At 48.9% G+C, this 20,224-nt stretch overlaps 1 protein-coding gene across 1 annotated transcript in view; it reads left to right on the top strand.

The window, feature by feature from the left end:
• LOC105878804 (uncharacterized) overlaps nucleotides 1–19,447 on the top strand; it is a 44,871-nt gene extending 25,424 nt beyond the window's left edge. The window contains 14 exon segments of the mRNA XM_076009396.1: nucleotides 909–967; nucleotides 10,630–10,749; nucleotides 12,613–12,717; nucleotides 13,725–13,799; nucleotides 13,884–13,962; nucleotides 14,230–14,342; nucleotides 14,683–14,776; nucleotides 15,986–16,040; nucleotides 16,042–16,077; nucleotides 16,157–16,264; nucleotides 16,689–16,845; nucleotides 16,950–17,114; nucleotides 18,703–18,824; nucleotides 19,273–19,447. Of these exon segments, the coding sequence (XP_075865511.1) occupies nucleotides 909–967; nucleotides 10,630–10,749; nucleotides 12,613–12,717; nucleotides 13,725–13,799; nucleotides 13,884–13,962; nucleotides 14,230–14,342; nucleotides 14,683–14,776; nucleotides 15,986–16,040; nucleotides 16,042–16,077; nucleotides 16,157–16,264; nucleotides 16,689–16,845; nucleotides 16,950–17,114; nucleotides 18,703–18,824; nucleotides 19,273–19,447 (1,463 nt within the window).
• The last annotated feature ends 777 nt before the right edge of the window (nucleotides 19,448–20,224 follow it).

Genomic DNA, 20,224 nt, shown 5'->3' with positions numbered 1-20,224 from the left:
AGCCTGGAATTCAATATTTTCAAAACACCCGGCAATGGGAGAAACAGTCTTCAATTACATGCCAATAATTAAAAGTTCAAACCCTAGGTAGAAATTTTGAGACGCACAGTAACTGTCAAGTGTACAGGTTGCAGCATGGTTAAATTCATGTGAATCAAACAATTATTAAATAAAAATGTTAAATATTTTACAATATAACAAAATTCTGTTGTCATTTACATGCAGACATTTTTCTATGTATTTATTGGTATGCACAAGAGTGCTTCAGTCTAATTTTCCCATTTTAAACGTTAAATATGGTCTTCATATTTTCCACAGAATTTATTACTTTTAGGAACAGATTACTGACATTAAGCGGAAAACACTACTGTGATTAAATTTCTGAGGTCACATAATTCCCACAAAACGTTGGGGATAAAAAGGGATACGCGTGTTTACAATGAGATAAATTAGATCAATGGTGGTTCTATTATAAATAGGTTTCATTGTCACAAAAATGTGAGTCATAAACACGTGTTTGGAGTTACTTGCGGCATTATGAGTAACTCTAGCCAAGAAGTCAAGATGTTTGATACCTACATGTGATGCGAGTCTGGGCCGTCACTTATCTCTTCATGTCTAAATGGCTCAACTTTTTTAAAAGGCAGAAATACCCTGGGGCAAGCCCTTCATGAACTATCACAAAGATCAAGTTAGACGGAGCCTCAGAATAGCTCTAGATGCCAACTTTGGTAGCAGGTTTCAGACAACCCACATTCTGGAAACATTTGCAAGAGGGCAGACGAAAGGAACCGGAGTGTCTTCAGGCACTCACAGGGACGGGTTCTCTGGTATACGACAGGACATCCCACCACAGGCCACACACCGCCCAGGATGACGTTTTCCGGGCCCTTGCCTATCCTCCTCAGCCAAACTCGCCGCTGCCTTCCGAACCCTGGTCCCCACCTTCCGGCAGCACTGGTCGTGGGTAGCGTCCCAGGAGATAGCACTTCCCTGGTTCAGTTCCATCATTAATTGCTCCGGCCATAAAAAGTCAAATTCTGCCTTTTCTGGGACTCGTTGTGTGGGTGCGCATCTGAGCCCCAGGAGCGTCTTCCCAGGAGGCGACTGGGGCTCACACCTGGACGCCAGGCCCCGCCCCGCCGGTTTCCGGAGGCCCCGGGCTCCTCTTCCGCCCTCGCACTGGCGGGCAGGAAGGCAGAACCTGAACACAGCCTGCGGCGCTGCCGCGAAACACCACGAACTCCCGAGCGTCAGAGAAGAAAATGGCGGCAGGGGGCGGGGCTGCACATGCGCAGAAGGAACGCATGTAAGATCTTCCCGAAGTACCGCGTTTTCCCGAAAATAAGACAGGGTCTTGTATTTATTTTTGCTCAAGAAGACACCCTAGGACTTATTTTCAGGGGATGTGCTATTTTTTTTTAAGTACGGTACAACAATCTACATTGATTCAAATATAGTCAAGTCGTCCTCTACTGGAACATCATAACTCTCCAAACATCCTGAATGTCTTGCGACTCTGTTTCCCTTAGAACCATTGGCCCCAATCTCTCATGTGGAGCTACAGAGCTCTCATGGGGCAAATGAGAAGGGCTGCTCGTAGTCTTTGCGACAAATTGCATGGGTTGTGCAGATTCGCTGCGTAGCCACGCCCATCACTAGGGCTTATTTTGGGGTAGGACTTCTATTGCAAATGCTTAGAAATCCTGCTAGGGCTTATTTTATGGCTAGGTCTTATTTTCAGGGAACCCCGGTACTGTGCTGGTGCCGTAATCAGAGCCTTAGACTGCGTTTCCCAGGAGGCCCTGCGCTTTTCCTTTAGGAACCAATGGAGCAAGTTTAGTTTACTGCCTGGGGATCCCTTTGGCTGTTCTTCAACCAAGACCTGAGGGAACAGGACTACTCACTATATGTCGGGGCAGCAACGTGTAATTTGGCTCCTCTGATAAATCCTGAATTGACAACCTGAGACAGTTTGTACTACAGGAAATTAGAATGTGGGCAAAACAGTCTAGCACATTGATAATTAGGTTTAATTTATTTTGGCTGTTTAAACATATTGCGTTTTTAGGAGCCACGACTGTATGATACAGATACATTCTAAAGCAATCTACAGACTCAATGAAATCCTCTCCCCCGCAAACACCAATGACATTCTTCACAGAAATAGAAAAAATAATCCTAAAATTTATATGGAACCACAGAAGACCCAAAATAGCCAAACCCATCCAGAGCAAAAAGAACAATACTGGAGGGCTCACATTACCTGACTTCAGATTATATACTACAGAGCTATGATAAACAAAACAGTATGGTACAGGCATAAAAACAGACACATAGGCCAATGGAGCAGAATAGAGAATCCAGAAATATACCCATACATCTATAATGAACTTATCGCTCATAAAGCTGCCAAGTACAGTGGAAAAAGGACAATTTCTTCAAAACATGGTGTTGGGAAAACTGGATATCCATATGCAGAAGAATGAAAATAGACCCTTATCTCTTACCATTATGGAAATCAAATCAAAATGGATTAAAGACATAAATAAGACCTGCAAGTATCAAAGTAAAAAGTAAAGCATTGTGAAAACGATTCAGGACACTGGTGTGGGCAAGGACTTCATGAGTAATACCCTCAAAGCAAAATTGGACAAATGGGATCAGTTTGAGTTAAAATGCTTTGGAACACCAAAGGAAACAATCGACAAAGTAAAGAGACAACTCACTTCTTCCTGGTGGTGCTTGACTAGATTTGGTTTGACTTGAGGGTCTAACTTTACTTTCTCCTAATGTCACTTCCTTATACTATGACATGTCTCATTACTCCTAACTCATTGTGTTAGCCTTCTTGGGCTGCCATAACAAAATACCAGTCTAAGTGATATAAACAACATACATTTATTTTTTTCAGAGTTCTGGATGCTGATAGTGCAAGTCAAGGTGCCAACTGGTGTGTTTCTGATAAAACCTTTCAGGGTTGCAGACATTCACCTGGCTGTGTTCTCATGGGGCCCATCCACTGTGCTAATGGAGGAGAAAGAGGGACTGATATGGTTGTCTGTTCCTCAGTAGCTTCTTAAAGACCCTGTGTCCAAATACAGTCTCATGAGCCATTAGAGTTTCCCAATGCAAAATTTGGGATGAAACACACATTAAGTCCATACAACTCACAGATTTGAAATACATTCTTCATCATGTTCTAAATTGTTATTTGAAGTAAATTTAATCTCCCGACATTTCTTTCCCACATTACTCTCATAACAGCGCAGGTGTGTGACGACAGGGACATCTCATGACCAAGATGGGCCTGTCATCATAGTCCATGTCCAGCTCTTCATGGTGAATGTTTTGCCCGCCTGGTGAGTGAAACTCCTGAGACCTCCGTTAATAGTGGTAATCACAAATCTGTTTACATGCGGGCCTAGATCTGCCTGCACTATCATTGGTCTGTGTTTATAGGGTGGAGAGAGGCTGTGAGCAGTTTACTGGTGGTCTAAAGGTCCAGGCAGTCTGGACACACCTGAGGCTCACACCATGTGCGCTTTCCTGTGGTTGATATTAAACAATTTTTTTTTCTGTTTTTTCTCTGTAGTACTTAACACTCTGTTGAGGTGGGTTACTGCTGTTTGCATTTTGAATCCCGACTTGATTGAAATTACCTTGGCTGTGTCTGCCCTCTATGTGATTTCACTGAACTATTTGTAAGTACTTTTGTATAAATATGATAATATCTAAATTCACAGAAGCTTTAACCACCTTTAATGTATTGTAAAGGTTTTTAAAATTGTCCACATTCACATTGATATTTAGTTTTATTTAAAATCCAATATGTGCAGAGGTAGAACCTACTACAGAAATAAGTAAAAAAATAAAAAAGAACTAAAAATAAAATCCAATGTGTGAGTTTATAACTCAGTTCTCTTTTCTGTTCCATTGGTCTCTGTGTCTATTTTTTCCTGGAACCCAGCTGATTTGGTTACTGTACCTTTGTAGTTTGTTTATTTTTTTATTTTGTATTTGTTTAGACAGAGTCTCACTCTGTTGTCCCAGCTAGAGTGCCCTGGCATCAGCCTAGCTAACGGCAACCTCAAACTCCTGTGCTCAAGCAATCCTCCTGCCTCAGCCTCCCGAGTAGCTGGGACTACAGGCAAGCACCACCTTGCCCGGCTAATTTTTTCTATATATATTAGTTGGCCAATTAATTTCTTTCTATTTATATTAGAGATGGGGTCTCGCCCTTGCTCAGGCTGGTTTTGAACTCCTGACCTACAACAATCCTCCTGCCTCAGCCTCTCAGAGTGCTAGGATTATAGGCGTGAGCCACGGCACCCAGCGATTATTTATTTATTGAGACAGTTTCACTGGGTCACCGGGGCTGGAGTGCCTTGGCATCAGCCTAACTCACAGCAACCTCAACCTCATGGGCTCAAGTGATGCTCCTGCCTCACCCTTGTGAGTAGCTGGGACTGTAGGTGCTCACCACAATGCCTGGCTAATTTTTTCTATTTTTAGTTGCTTGGCTATATTTTTTTCTATTTTTAGTAGAGACAGGGTCTCACTTTTGCTCAGGCTGGTCTCAAACTCCTGAGCTTAAGCAATCCTCTGGCCTCGGCCTCTCAAAGTGCTAGGATTAAAGGTGTGAGCCAGGGTACCAGACCTTGTAGTATTTTTTGAAGTCGGATTGTGTGATGCCTTAAGTTTTGTTCCTTTTGCTTAGGATTGATTTTGCTATGCTGCGTCTTTTGTGATTCTATACAGATTTTAGAATTGTTTTTTCTATTTCTGTGATGAATGTCATAGGTATTTTTAGAGTGATTGCACTGAATCTGTAAATTTCTTGGAGAAATATTGTCATTTTAACACTATTGTTTCAATTCATGAACTTGGAGAATCTTTCAATCTTTTGGTGTCCTCTTCAATTCCTTTCATCATTAGGTTTTATTTGTTAAGAAATTTATTTCCTCTAGGTTTTCAAGTTTGTTAGCATATACTTGTTCATAACAGTCTATTGTATTTCTGTAGTAGTTGTAATATCTTATTTCTTTTTTTTTTTAAGACAGAGTCTTGCTCTATTACCTGGGCTAGAGTGCCGTGGTGCTAGCCTAGCTCACAGCAACCTCAAACTCCCAGGCTGCAGCAATCCTTCTGCCACAGCCTCCCGAATAGCTGAGACTACAGGCATGCACCACCATGCCCGGCTAATTTTTTCTATATATTTTTAGTTGTCTGGCTAATTTCTTTGTTTTAGTAGAGATGGGGTGGGGGGCAGGTCTTGCTCTTGCTCAGGCTGGTCTCGAACCCCTGAGCTTGAAGGATCCTCCTGCCTCAGCGTCCCAGAGTGCTAGGATTACAGGCAAGAGCCACCGCACCTGGCCTCTTACTTGTCTTATTTGGTTTGTATTCTCTCTCGCTCTCTTTCTCTCAAGCTGATTAGTGTAGCTACCAGTGTGTTGATTTTTGTAAAAAAAATAAATAAATAAATCTATTCAAGAAACCAACTTTTCATTTCATTGATCCTTTATATTGTTCATTTTTAGTTTCTATTTTAAGTGTGCTCTGATCTTCATTATAATTTTTTTCATCTGAGTTGTGTGAGTTTTTTTTCTTGGTATTGTATTAATACTTTATTTACATGCACCATTAAGTTTCTTATTTTAAATCTTTATAGTTTTTCTTTTTTTTGAGACAGTCTTGCTTTATTGTCCAGGCTAGAGTGACTGCCGTGGCCTCAGCCTAGCTCACACAAGCTCAAACTCCTGGGCTCAAGCAATTCTACTGCCTCAGCCTCCCGAGTAGCTTGGACTACAGGCATGCACTACCATGCCCGGCTAATTTTTTCTATATATATTAGTTGGCCAATTAATTTCTTTCTACTTATAGTAGAGACAGGGTCTCACTCTTGCTCAGACTGGTTTCAAACTCTTGACCTCAAGCAATCAGCCCGCCTCAGTCTCCCAGAGTGCTAGGATTACAGGGGTGAGCCACCTCGCCCGGCCTAAATTTTTCTAGTTTTGTGATGTAGGCTTTTACTGCTATAAACATTACTGTCCTTGGGCCCCCAGCAATGTACATCAAGACTATTAGTGAATTCACATGGGTTGATACTTTTTTTTTTGAGACAGAGTCTCGCTTTGTTACTCAGGCTAGAGTGAGTGCCGTAGCATCAGCCTAGCTCACAGCAACCTCAAACTCCTGGGCTCAAGCAATCCTCCTGCCTCAGCCTCCCAAGTAGCTGGGACTACAGGCATGCGCCACCATGCCCAGCTAATTTTTTCTATATATATATTAGTTGGTCAATTAATTTCTTTCTAATTTTATAGTAGAGACGGGGTCTCGCTCTTGCTCAGGCTGGTTTCGAACTCCTGACCTCCAGCAATCCGCCCGCCTCGGCCTCCCAGAGTGCTAGGATTACAGGTGTGAGCCACTGCGCCCGGCCACTTGGGTTTATTCTTTTGAATCCAGGTGGATTGTTTTTCTGTCCTCAGTGCCAGCAGTGAGCTGGGAGATTGGTTGAGGAGTTGCTGAATTTCGGGCTCTAGGTAGCATGCATTATATGTGTTATAGCAATAGAGGTGTTGGGCCAAACCCCAGGCTCACATGTGTCATGCACTAGTGTTAGTGGCAGTGGCTACAAGCCGAGTGATCTAGTTTCCTCGTATCCAGGTGGTGTGTTTTTGTGTATGCTGCCAGTTGTGGTGGTGACAATCTGAGTGGGCTCCTCCTAAGACCCCCAGGAGGACTGCACAGATGACAGTGGTGGTTGAGCAGCTGGGGCAATTCCCAGGTCCCTGAACATCACAGTCAGGCTCTAGGAGAGGCAGTGGAGGGCGAGGTAGCCATTTTCAGGCCCCCTGATAGTCTCAGAGTGTGCAGGATGTCATCGGTGGGGCAGGGACATTCACAGGCCTCAGGATGTCATGGTTGGGTGCCAGCAGCAGGCATTGTGGGTCTGTTAATAGGCCCTGTGAGTGTGTGTGCATTCTGAGACCTGTGAATTACAGCAATCCCCACATCCCTAGCAGCATTCTCAAACTCTGGGGGACAATGCTGGGTGTTGCACACTTTTCTTCAGATCCCTTAATGGTCGGCATGTGCACAGGCTCTGGTGGGTGGTTGGGATGATCACCAGTTCCCCAGATCTTGTTCTTGGGTAATGAGTGCAGTGTCTGGGACTTTCATCAGGCCTCCTAATGGTGTGTTATCACCTGGGGTGACAGATTGGATGTGACAATCAACATGTACCTCAGCTACATGCTTGGGCAGGAAAGAGGCACATCACTGGACAATACACATGCATGCTGTTGGTGTGTCTATACTTAAAAAATTAAAAATAAAACAAATGACAAAAGTCAAACTATTAAGTAGGTATCAAAAAATGAAATCAGCATGTTGAAGAGACATAGTGCCATTTGCACTCCCCTGTGGATTGTAGCCCTATTCACAGTGACCAAGCTATGGAATCAACCTAAGTGTCCATAATTGAACTAATGGATAAAGAAACTGTGTTTTACAAACACAAAGGAATATTATTTAGTCATAAAAAGAAAATCCTGTCATTTTCCATCACATGGATGATCCTGGAAGACACTATGCTAATTCAAATGAGCCACATACACAAATAAAAACACCCCATGATCTCCTGCATATGTGGGATTTAAACAGGGTTATGTCATTGAAGTACAGAGTAGAATGATGTTACTAGAGGCCCGAGTTTTTAGAAGGGAGATGTCTGTCAAAGGATACATATTTACAGTTAGATAGGAGGAATCCGTTTAAGAGATCAATTGTTCATTCTGGTGGTTATAGTAAATGATATGTTGTACCTTTGAAAAAAATCCTAAGACAATTGATGTTAAGCATTTGCTACTGAATGTTTTACAACTTATATATTCTTTTTTTTGTTTGCTTTTTTAGACAGAGTCCCTCTCCATTACCCGGGTTAGAACGCTGTGGCATAAGCCAAGCAATCGTGCCCCAGCCTCCCCTGTAGCTGGGACTACAGGCATGCACCAACATACCCAGCTAGTTTTATTTCTATATACATTTTTAGATGTCCAGCTAATTTCAATTTTTTTTTTTTTTTTTTTTTTTAGTAGAGACAGAGTCTCACTCTTACTCAGGCTGGTCTCGAACTGCTAAGCTCAAAGGATTTGCCCGCCTTGGCCTCCCAGAGTGCTAGGATAACAGGCGTGAGTCACCACACCTGGCCTGTATACATTCTTCAAAATATCACTTCATATGACTGATACATACAATTTCATCTGTCAATTTAAATTGAATATATTCATTTTAAAAATATCACAGTAGGATTGAAGTATTCCAAATACTGTGTCATAAACTTACCTAATCTGCATAAAAATCTGTAGATTATATAATGTTTCTGGCATTCCATTTGTCAGTCAAAAGTACAAGAATTCAGATATTTACCAGCATGTACAGTACCCAGGAAAGAACATGGCAGTGTTCAAGATACATTAGGGCTTTTATTTTAACCTCAGGAAATCTGGATTTCCTGGTACTCATTGTGATTGTAGGGAAGATACCAAAATACCAGCTGATGCTAACAGTTCCATCTCTGGCCTCTCTGAGAACATGAAAAACAAGTTTGCACCCAAAATCACTGAAGGAATGTTTCAATCCATAACCTTCTATTATCTTTGAGATTACTTTTTAGAGAGAATGGACAAGGAGTTGTCTACAGTTATGTGGCTAAGAAGGAAAACAGTGGACTGTGAACTGCTTCCATTAATATAAAGAAAGATGTAATAATGAGTGAGAAATTCCCTGAGATTGTGATATCAATCTGGAAAAGAAAAATCATTCCAAATTTTAAATCCATGCACATCACTCTATTATTTTCCAACGCTTAGTATGCATGCTCACAACCAAAAAATTCTGCATAGAAGCATAAGATATAAGTATTTCATAAAAAACACTAAATTTAAAAATCATTTACCATTAAATCTCCTAAAGATGTTATTTCTAAGGTATGTTAAGAATCTTAAGAAATTTCCAAATTCTTATGTGTTTCTTCACATATCATTTATAAGATATTAAGGTCCACTGTTATTAATGCTGTACCTAGTCTAACTGATTTAATATTCACCACACTTTGGGACAGGACCTAATATAAAGTATCTTTACAAACACAAATAATGCAAACTGCCTAATTTAACCCTCTGATTGAAGGACACTGCATCTTCCTTCTTATCTAAATGAAGCGATCAGAATGTTGCATTTATACCCTATAAATGGTCTCAAACCCACCAGATAAAAACTAATTTTCACCACATTGAACATAAATCACAACTTCTTGACAAAATCTATAATGTATTGTGGAAAATGACATACGGTGGGGACAAATGGGATTAGTCTGTTAGCAATAACACAGGAAAGCAACAGAAGGACTGAGATGCATGTGTAGCTGGGGATAAACATAAGAGAGTCAGCAAAGAACTGAAAATAATTAGGAAAAGAAAGAAGCAGAATGCCTCCTTCTAAATTCAGAGTCAATTGTGTGGCCTGGGAACAGGTGTCCCCATTCCATTTCAAGAATCAGTGCCATTTCCATATATGGCTATTTTCTGTTTCCTACATGGAGCCCAAAACTTGCTCCAAGAACACTTACTGCGATTTATGGAATATCTATTGAACACCTAGTACTATCTAGTGTTTGTCCACTTCATATAAATGTCAAAATAACCCAAAATAACCCACTGTCAAATTACTCAAACTCTCAAATTATGTTGTGAGCACAATTAAATTTCATAAAAATTTTTACAGTCTCTAAACAGGTCGTATAAAGAATATTTCATAAAATTTGGTAGAAAAAAATTACATATTATTAGGTCTAGCATGAGTAAAAGAGAATAAAACCCAGAGGATTTTCATGGGAAGATTTTCAACAAGAAGCTATAATGTTTTAGAGAAATTCAATACAGTGCAAATTACAAATATATACAAAGATCAAAATATAATCTATATAAATGATATTCTTCAAATTCTTTAAAATTTAAAGCATATTAGGATGAAAGTTACTGAAGATGTTATTCCACTATGTTAACCAACAGCATATTGTCACCATCTGTTACCTACAACCTTGTATTAGATGTGATATGTAAATGTTGGTGGCAGGATAAACACTTCATTCTACACACATCGCTTTTATTTTTTTTTTTAAATATAAAACTAGCACTCTATTATTAAAACAACACGCAAAAGAGAGAACTTAGAGAAAAATGAGCTTAAAAAGCAATTTCGCTTGCTTTTGAAGGAGGGATTCATACTTTCCACCCTCCAGTGGATCACTTTGCAGGAGGCCTTAGGAGCCAAGTGGACTTGGGTCCAAATCCCAGCGCCTCCTGTTACCAGCCGTGTGGCCTTGGCCAATCAGTGTCCCCCTTTGAGCCTCAGTTTCCCCATTTTAAAATGAGGATGACCTATCTCATAGGAATGTTAGGAGTAGGTGGTGGAGGGCTCAGCGCCGCCCCTGGCTGGTGCGGGTGGGTGTTATTCGCTGCAGTCTTTTTCATAAGGATAAGGGGGAGGGGAGCAGTGGCCTGTGGTATGTCCGTGGTGTCCGGGCCAGGCCCCACCTGAGACCCTGAACCCCTCGGTCCCCCGCAGGACGACGAGGTGGTCCTGCAGTGCAGCGCCACCGTGCTCAAGGAGCAGCTCAAGCTCTGCCTGGCCGCCGAGGGCTTCGGCAACCGCCTCTGCTTCCTGGAGCCCACCAGCAACGCCCAGGTCCGCGGCAGGGAGGGGCGGGAGTCCGAAAGGGGGCGCTGGCAGGAGGGAAAGTGGGGAGGGCGACAAGAGAGATAGGGGCGAGGGGCTGAGGTAGGTAGGGGTCGAAGTCTGAGGACAGAGGGGCAGGGGCCTGGAGAGAGCCCCTGCCTGGGGCAGCCCTGTGCACAGGGAGGTGTGGGAGGCCAGGGTGGGGCCGCTGATCCGGAGCTTTCCTTGCAGGTGTGTGGGAGCGCAGAAAGCGCAGGTGCCTGAGAGTCTAGGAGGGGGCTCGGGGCGGGGTCTTAGGAGGAAAGGGCAGGGGTCAGAGGGAGGGGCTGGGGGGCGGGGTCTCAGGAAGGAAGGGCAGGGGTCAGAGGGAGGGGCTGGGGGCGGGGTCTCAGGAGGAAAGGGCAGGGGTCAGAAGAAGGGGCCGGGGCGGGGTCTCAGGAGGGAAGGGCAGGGGTCAGGGGGAGGGGCTGGGGGCGGGGTCTCAGGAGGAAAGGGCAGGGGTCAGAAGAAGGGGCGGGGCGGGGTCTCAGGAGGGAAGGGCAGGGGTCAGGGGGAGGGGCTGGGGGCGGGGTCTCAGGAGGAAAGGGCAGGGGTCAGAAGAAGGGGCCGGGGCGGGGTCTCAGGAGGAAAGGGCAGGGGTCAGAAGAAGGGGCCGGGGCGGGGTCTCAGGAGGGAAGGGCAGGGGTCAGGGGGAGGGGCCGGGGCGGGGTCTCAGGAAGGAAGGGCAGGGGTCAGAGGGAGGGGCTGGGGGCGGGGTCTCAGGAGGAAAGGGCAGGGGTCAGAAGGAGGGGCCGGGGCGGGGTCTCAGGAGGGAAGGGCAGGGGAAGGGGGAAGGGCAGGGGGAGGGGGAAGGCAGAGGGAGGGGTAAGGGCAGGGGGAGGGGGAAGGCAGAGGGAGGGGTAAGGGCAGGGGGAGGGGGAAGGCAGAGGGAGGGGTAAGGGCAGGGGGAGGGGGAAGGCAGAGGGAGGGGTAAGGGCAGGGGGAGGGGCCGGAAAGGAGCAGGGCTTAGGACCTTGGGTCCAATGAAGAGGGGACTGGTTGTTTGAGGGGGGAAGGCATCAGGCATCTGGCGGGGCGGGCGCTGGAGGGTCCTAGACAGCAGGGTCTGAGGGAAGGCGATCCCAGGGTCTGAGGCTTGGGGTTCTAAGGGTGGGGGCAGCTGGGGTCTCAGGGGCCAGGGGCACGGGTGGCAGAGGGCCTCGAGGCAAGCCCCTTAGAGAGGGGCTGACTGTGGAGGGGTCTGGGGGCTGAGGGCCGAGAGGAGGAGACCTGGGGGACCGGGACGTGGAATCTGAGGGGGAGGAGGGCTCAGGCTCGGGGTGAGTGGGGTCTGAGGGCCGGAGTCTCGGGTCCCCTGAAGGGGAGGGTGTCCAGGGTCGAGGCGACTGGGGTGCGAGACCGAGGAGGGAGGCATGTCAGGCCCTCCAGCGTCTGCGAAGCGTTCACAGGCGTTTCAGGGCGAAGGCGGGAACGGGGACTGATGGCGGAGGCAGGAGGGGCGCTTCCTTGGGGACTGGAGAGGTCGGGGTCGTGTGCAGGGGTGCACGGAGCAGGCGCTGCCTGTCGTGGAGCAGGCTCAGTGTGTCGGAGCGGGGAGGCACAGGGCTGAGGCTTCCTGCGACATTGGGTGGGACATGGGGACTTGAACTCGAAGGTGGTGTGGAAGCTTCTGTGGAGTCTGAGAGGGGCTTAGTGTTTGAGGGAGGAGGCACAGGAGAGGTGCAGATTCAGTGTGTCTGAGGGGGGTGGCAGAGGCCAGGGGCTTCTTGTGGCATTGGGGCAGGGTCTGGGCGTCTCAGGGATGTGGGGAGGGGGTGTGCCAGGGAATAGTGCTGGGGGTCTTCAGACTCCCCTTCACATCTCACTACCCAGAATGTGCCCCCCGATCTGGCCATCTACTGCTTCGTCTTGGAGCAGTCCCTGTCCGTGCGAGCCCTGCCGGAGATGCTGGCCAACACGGTGGAGGCCGGCGTGGAGGTGAGGCTCCCACCAGGAACAGGTACAGAGGCAGGGGTGGTGCAAGGACCTGGGGACCTGGGGTCGTTCACCATCTGCTCTTCTTCCTCTCTCTGCCTTGCCCCACAGGCCCTCAATTTGGATAAGTGGGTAGGTCTGGCCTTGGGTGTCACCTGTCCTTCCAACCTCCTGACCCCAGGCCCACCTCTCAGGCCCACATCCTGCACATGGGGGCTGGGGCTCCTCCCCACCCCAGTTGTCAGGGGCTGTGGAGCCCAGAACAGGCCAGGCAGGCAGGAAGGAAGCGGTGGGGGCTCAGCCCCCCTCCTGCACCTTTCTCCTCCTTGCCATCTTCTCCCCCACCCTGATCCCAGATCCTCTCCGCATGGGACTGCTCCCCTCACCTCCCCCATCCCAAGCGTGGGTCCCCTCTGTTCCAGGAGTGGGTCCGCCATGTGATCACTTGGCGCCATCACATGCCCCCCCCCCAGAGCATGGGCATGTGACAGCCGAGATGGGCGGCATGATGCCATCGGGCAGTCAGATGTGTCCCACCCCCATGGCCGAGTGTTCTTGTGCTCGGGAGGGGTGGTCGCCTTGTCACTATGGGCGGGGTTCACACACTGAGCGACTGCTAGGACTGTACCGGCTGCAGCTCAGCTGTGTTGGGGCAGGTTGAGGAGAGGGCACTGATGGCCAGGAAACATGAGATACTGGGGTTTCCTGAGCGTCCCCAGGAACCTGGAAGATGGTTTTATCCTCCCTCAGTGATTTTGGGGCCTGATCAACATGATGAAGGAGGCAGGGAGGACAGAGTGGGCTTCTCAGAGACACGGTCCCTGCTTACATAGACAGGGAAACTGAGGCAGAGAGTCTGTTGAGAGCATCAGCTGAGGCTTCCTCACCTCCAGCCCCAAGCACGGTATTTTACGGGGAGCATCTTCCCACCTGTGACTAGGCCAGACCTCATGGGGGGCCTCGAGAGTGTGGGGGGTGTCTGTGCTTATTCTCTGCCACCCCCCCCACAGTCATCCCAGGGCGGGGGACACAGGACGCTCCTGTACGGCCATGCCATCCTGCTCCGGCATGCACACAGCCGCATGGTGAGTGCTGGACGAGGAGCTGTGGGTGGGGGCAGGGCGTGCAGGGCCTGGCAGAGGAGGGCTGACCTCCCCCTACAACCCTAGTACCTGAACTGCCTCACCACCTCCCGCTCCCTGACTGACAAGCTGGCCTTCGATGTGGGACTGCAGGAGGATGCCACAGGTGCAGGGGCTGGAGGGGCAGGGCTGTGGTGGGCACCTGGAGGTAGTCAGGGGACAGACCTGAGACTGCCCTGGGGCAGAGGGCTTTGGGGTGGAGTCTGGGCACATTCTGGACTGGGAGACCCTGGCAAGCACGTGGGGGCGCTCTAGGCAGAGAGTCTGAGGGCGGGAATGGGGACCTGTTAGACAGAGAGCTGGTGGCAACAGTAGAATTATGGGCCAAGGGCCTGGGAGGCTCAGTGGCTGGGGACCCCGCCCCCACCCACAGGAGAGGCCTGCTGGTGGATGATGCACCCAGCCTCCAAGCAGAGGGCCGAAGGAGAAAAGGTCCGCGTGGGAGATGACCTCATCCTTGTCAGTGTCTCCTCCGAGCGCTACCTGGTGAGCTGTCCCACCCCCATCTCGGCTCCTACTGCCCCCAGGGCTGGGGGCCCACGGAATGGGTCCTGTCTCCTCATCGCTGATTGGCCTCCTGGTCTCCCACCCCCAAGGCCCTGACTCCCAATTTCCAGTTTCCTGACCTCTGACATCCAATTTTCCGATTTCTGATCCCCCATTTCTGACTCTATTTTGGTTTCCTGATCTGTGACCTCTGATTTTCTGTCTCCCATCTGCTGGCTTCCCGGCATACACTCTGATTTCTGGCCCCCGACTCTGGGATTCTTGCCTTCCCCTCCCCCCTCCCAATCGTCTCTGACCACCACATCCCGCCTGTCCCCAGCACCTGTCGACGGCCAGCAGGGAGCTCCAGGTCGATGCCTCCTTCATGCAGACACTGTGGAACATGAACCCCATCTGCTCTCACTGCGAAGAGGGTGAGGGCCCAGACTTTTGCTCCCTAAGCTGAGACTCCCAAAACAGACCCTCAGTGTTATCCCTCAGGCATGCCCAAACTGAGCCTCGGAACCTTAGACCCCAAACCTAGATCTCCAAATTAGGGCCCTCACACTCAGATCTCCAACTGACCCCAAATCCAGAACCCCAGAGCTCAGACCCCCAAACCCAAAACTCAGTATGAGACTCCCAGACTCAGACACCAAAGTATTAAGTCCCAAAATCTCAAATGCCAAATTCAGGTCCTAGAGGTCAGACCCCTAAACTCTGATGCAAAGCTTAGAACATTAAATTTAGAGTTTATACCTCAGACAATAAGCACAGACTGAGACCTCAGCCTCCCAAACCTAGATCCCCAAATTAAAAACCTCAGGTCCTCAAACTGAGACCCTAAACTTCAGCCCATCAGCCTCAGACTTCCAAAATTTAACTTCAAATCTCAAAAAAATAAAATCCCCAAAATCAAACTCCCAATTCAGATCCCCATGCTAAGACTCCAAAGCATGACCCCAAAACTCCAACCCCAACTCTCACACCCAAAGCTTCTGGTCCTAAACCAGACCCAAGCTGAGACTCAAACCTCAGACAGTTTGTGATCTCAGACCCATTAACTTCTAACTACAAAGCTTAGATCTCTCCTATCTCATACCCCAAAGCTCAGACTTTCAGACAATAACCATGAGATTATAACCCCAGACCCCAAACCTCAGAATCCAGCTTCAGACCTCCAAAAGCAATAATCACAATTCCAGCCCTCACCCCAGAACCCAACCTCAGACGCAACCATTGAACCTCTAAACCCAGACCCCAAATCTCAAGTCCTGGAACTTAGACCCCGACACCACTGAACATTAGACCTAAACTTCCGACCACACACTCTGACCCCAACCTCAAAAATCCAAACTCAAAACCTTAAACCACACCCACAGGCCCACAACCTCCCCAACCTCAGCCCTGCATACCCAGATCCCCAAATTTAGGTCCCCAACTTCAGATCCCAAATCTTATATCCCCACTTGAAGCCTCAGACTTGGCCTATATATCAGACTCTGAAACTCAGACCTTTAACTGCAAACCCCCAAATCCGGCCCCAGCCTCCCACAGGGGAGGAGCAAAACCCCTGATTCCACCTCGGCTCCTGGGCCTTCCTGGGGCTCCAGCCTCACAGTGATCACCTTGCTCCTCTCCAGGCTACGTGACAGGGGGCCACGTCCTCCGCCTGTTCCACGGACACATGGATGAGTGTGACCATTTCCCCTGCGGACAGTGACGACCAGCGCAGGTTTGGGCTGGGGTCTAGGGCTAGAGGTGGGGGGCAGGCTAGGACTCTATGAATGGGGTTAGGGACCAGATTCTGGGAGGCTGAACTCTGTCCCCACTCTCTGTGTCCCCTGAGTTGTCTACTACGAGGGCGGAGCTGTGTGCACTCATGCCCGCTCCCTCTGGAGGCTGGAGCCACTGAGAATCAGGTGGGCAGGGGTTGGGGAGGAGCCGGGGCAGGGCTCGGGCCTCAGGGGTCTGGGAGGAAGATCTGAGGAAGAGATTGGGGGTCTTATGGGAAAATTCGGAGACCCCAAGAGAGAGGAAGGTCCTCAGGGACCCTGGAGGAAAAGAACGTTGGGGGAGGGGAGGTGGTGTTTCTGAGGGAGAGATCAGGGTGGGTCCTGAGTAAAACTGGGGGGAGTGTAGGGGTCTGGAAAAACTGGGGGCGCTGGCAACATCTGGGGAGCCCTGAGGAAGCTGTGAGGGCCTGAGAGAGGATTGAGGTTCCTGAGAGAGAAGTGGATTTGGGGGTCACAAGGAAGGTTTGGGGGCCTGGACCAAGACTGTGGTGCCAGTGGGAGGACCAGGCGGGGGGTGTCCTCTGACTCCCCTCCCCCTGCCCCTCTGCAGCTGGAGCGGGAGCCACCTTCGCTGGGGCCAGCCATTTCGGGTCCGGCACGTCACCACCGGGTGGTACCTGGCGCTCACCGAGGACCAGGGCCTGGTGGTGGTTGATGCCAGCAAGGCCCACACCAAGGCCACTTCCTTCTGCTTCCGCATCTCCAAGGTCGGCCGGGGTCGGGGTGTCCTCCCTCACCTGGAGCCCCGATCTGGCCCCAGCCTGCAGTCCCGAAGACAGAAGGGGCTGACCTCTGTCCCCTCCCCCTGCAGGAAAAGTTGGATGTGGCCTCCAAGCGGGACGTGGAGGGCATGGGCCCCCCTGAGATCAAGTACGGGGAGTCGCTGTGCTTTGTGCAGCACGTGGCCTCCGGCCTGTGGCTCACCTATGCCGCCCCCGACCCCAAGGCCCTGCGGCTCGGCGTGCTCAAGAAGAAGGTGGGCCTGGCAGGGGGAGGTGTGAGGGTGCTGGCAGCGGCAGGAAGGGTGCTGAGGGGTCACACGTGAGCCTTCGAGAGTTTGAGAATGGGACTGAGAGAAAGGCAGAAACTGGGAGGGAAATTGAGACTGACAGAGACAGAAAGAAACAAAGAGGGATATATACATGGAGAGAAAGAGAAACAGAGACAGAAAAAGGTAGAAACAAATAGACATGGAATCAGAAACACAGAGGAAAATAGAGGCAGAGAGAGAAAAGGACAGTGATCAACTGAGAATGACTTTCAGCAAATAATTATTAAACCCCCAGTTGTTCTGGATGCGTGTGTAGAAAAATATACAGCCCTGTTCTCTGCTCCTTCAGTACTCAGAAATAGTGAATAAACTGCCATTAAGGAATACACAGTTTTACAACTGAGGCATGGAAAAGCTACTTTTGACAGAGGGAACAGCATGTGCAAAGGTCCTGAGGTTGGCATGAGCTTGGTTTGTTGCAATAACAGAAAGAAGAACTAGTGTGGCTGGAGCAGGGTGAGCAAAGGGGAAGTAGTAGGAGGCAAGGACAGAGGAGATGAGATCAGGTGGTCTTGTTTTTATCCTGGGTGAGATGGAGCCACGAGAGTGTTGTGCAGGGCATGGAATTTACCTGACTCAGGGTCGCAAAGTTCCTAGGCTGCCTGTGGTAACAGACTGGGGGGTGGGGGGACAGAGCTGGAGCAGGGAGACCAGAGAGGAGGCTGCTGCAAACGGGAACTGGCAGAGGACAGGGCCAGGGTACAGACTGTGGAGTGGGGAAAAGGTCACAGATTCTGGTTGGATTTTGAGGGTGGAGCCAACAGGATTTGCTGACAGATTGACTGTGGGGTGAGAGAGGGGGAGGGGCTGAGGATGATGGCACAAGTTTTGCCCTGGTGCAACTGGAAGGATGGAAGTGCCATCAACTGAGTTGGGGACAGTCGATGTCAGCTCAGAAGGACAGAGATCTTGGGTTTTACCCGCAGTGCCTAGAATAGAGCCACCCGCTAAGGACTTGCTGAGTGGATGAGTGGGAAGCCCAGGGACATATTCATTTGCAAAAAGCGGGGCCTGAAGATACATGAGCCGAGGATGTAGAGACCAGGCTGGGCCAGAGAGGGACACGTGGGAGTCGCCAGCAGGTGGATGGTATTTCCAGCTGCGGACGGGGCGAAGTCCCGGGGAGGTCAGCGTGGGGTGAAGCTGGCAGCCGTGATGGTCTCACCTCACGGAAAGGTGGTCAGGCATTCCGTCTGGGACATGCTAAGTTTGGGGGGCTGTTAGAGCTTTCTAGGAGGGAGATGCGAAGTCAGTAGTAGGCACAGGTGGAGAGTGTCTGGCCTGGAGATGAGCAAGGTGGACAGAGAAAGAGAAGGAGAGACAGAGAGACACAGACAGACAGAAACAAACAGAGAGAGGGACAGAGGAGAGAGAAAGAAAGACACAGAGGAGACAGCTGTGAGGGACAGACAGATGGGGGCTTGGCAGAGAGATTCTGGGGAGTGGGGGCAGCTGTGGGGCTAAAGTCTGGGCAGAAAGTCCCCCTCCTGACCTCTGTCCCCTCCACTCCCAGGCCATGCTGCACCAAGAAGGCCACATGGACGACGCACTGTCGCTTACCCGCTGCCAGCAGGAGTCGTCCCAGGCCGCCCGCATGATCTACAGCACTACCGGCCTGTACAACCAGTTCATCAAGTAAGGGCCAGCCCTTCTGCCCAGGGGACCCCATGCTCCTGGCTCCCTACACCCAGCCTGCTTGACACTACAGCCCTAACATACACATGACCCCTAACCTCTAAACTCCTGACCTCTATAGACTTGACCCTTAATCTGACCTTGACAACCATGACCTTTAACCTGATTATCACCTGCCTTTCACACCCCTGACACTGACCTTTCACTCCTCCCTGACACCCAGACCCTGACCCCGGACCTCCCCAGCCCTGACTCCTGCTTCCATGACCCCCTGTGCTGGGGCTAGTCCTAGTCCCAGCTCTGCCCTTGGCCACCATGTGACCCCCGGCCAATGCCTTTCCCTCTCTGTGGCCCAGTCTCCCTGGGTGTGTCTGTGGAAGTCCTGCGGAGGGGGGTGGCGTGGTGACAGTGCCCTCAGCACGGGCTGACAGCTGCGTGATCCCCGTAGGGGCCTGGACAGCTTCAGCGGGAAGCCACGGGGCTCGGGGACGCCGGCTGGCACGGTGCTGCCCATCGAGGGCGTCATCCTGAGCCTGCAGGACCTCATCGTCTACTTTGAGCCGCCCTCCGAGGAGCTGCAGCACGAGGAGAAGCAGAGCAAGATGCCCACACATCGCTTTTAAGACATTAAACACAATTTTGTTTTATTAAAACAAATTAAGTTCACAATTAATTTGAAAAAAAAGCATTTCAGGTAAAAAAGCATTTCGAAATCCACTGTTTTAATACCTTAATATACAATTGTTAAAACAATTTACTTCTAAAATTCAAAGTGTTTCTATTAATAACAATAATGGAGAAGAATGTTAACTCTGAACATTGACCTCTGACATACAGTCTTATCAGTCAATCACGAAAAGCCTCCCCAGTTAGATTTTCATCTAGCATCTTGCATTTCAGTCATCCTTGGAAGAATATACGAACGATGCCCACCGAATTTAGAAGAACTTTCATACTTTGATGCAACAAAAATTGACCATATGCTTTCAAAGACAAACTGGGAATAAAGACATACCATCGAGTAATTTGAGTGCTTGAATGGCATCAATACTTAATTTTCAAAAAACAATCTACAATTTTTAATGCATTCAATATACTCTTAATGTAATTATAACACACCATAAAACCAATCTCCTGCTCTTTCTAAACATACATACACTAAGTTATCTAATTATAACGTTGAATGATTCTCTATAACGAATACTGTTTCAGAGTAATATCTAAAAGTATTAGTGCCTTAATGCTTTCTGTTGTGAATCCTCTGATGTTTATCTACACTTGATTTTTGATAAATATTGTTTTCACGTTATGGCATCTGTAAAATTCTCTTTTAGTATAAACTCTGGTGTTCCCTAAGGTGTTTTGTTTTTTTTTTTTTTTAACAAATGATTTTCTGCATT

Source organism: Microcebus murinus, chromosome 13 (assembly GCF_040939455.1).
Source record: "Microcebus murinus isolate Inina chromosome 13, M.murinus_Inina_mat1.0, whole genome shotgun sequence".
Taxonomy (NCBI): Eukaryota; Metazoa; Chordata; class Mammalia; order Primates; family Cheirogaleidae; genus Microcebus; species Microcebus murinus.
Note: the sequence above shows the minus strand (reverse complement) of the source record. Positions and strands in the feature narration are given on the sequence as shown.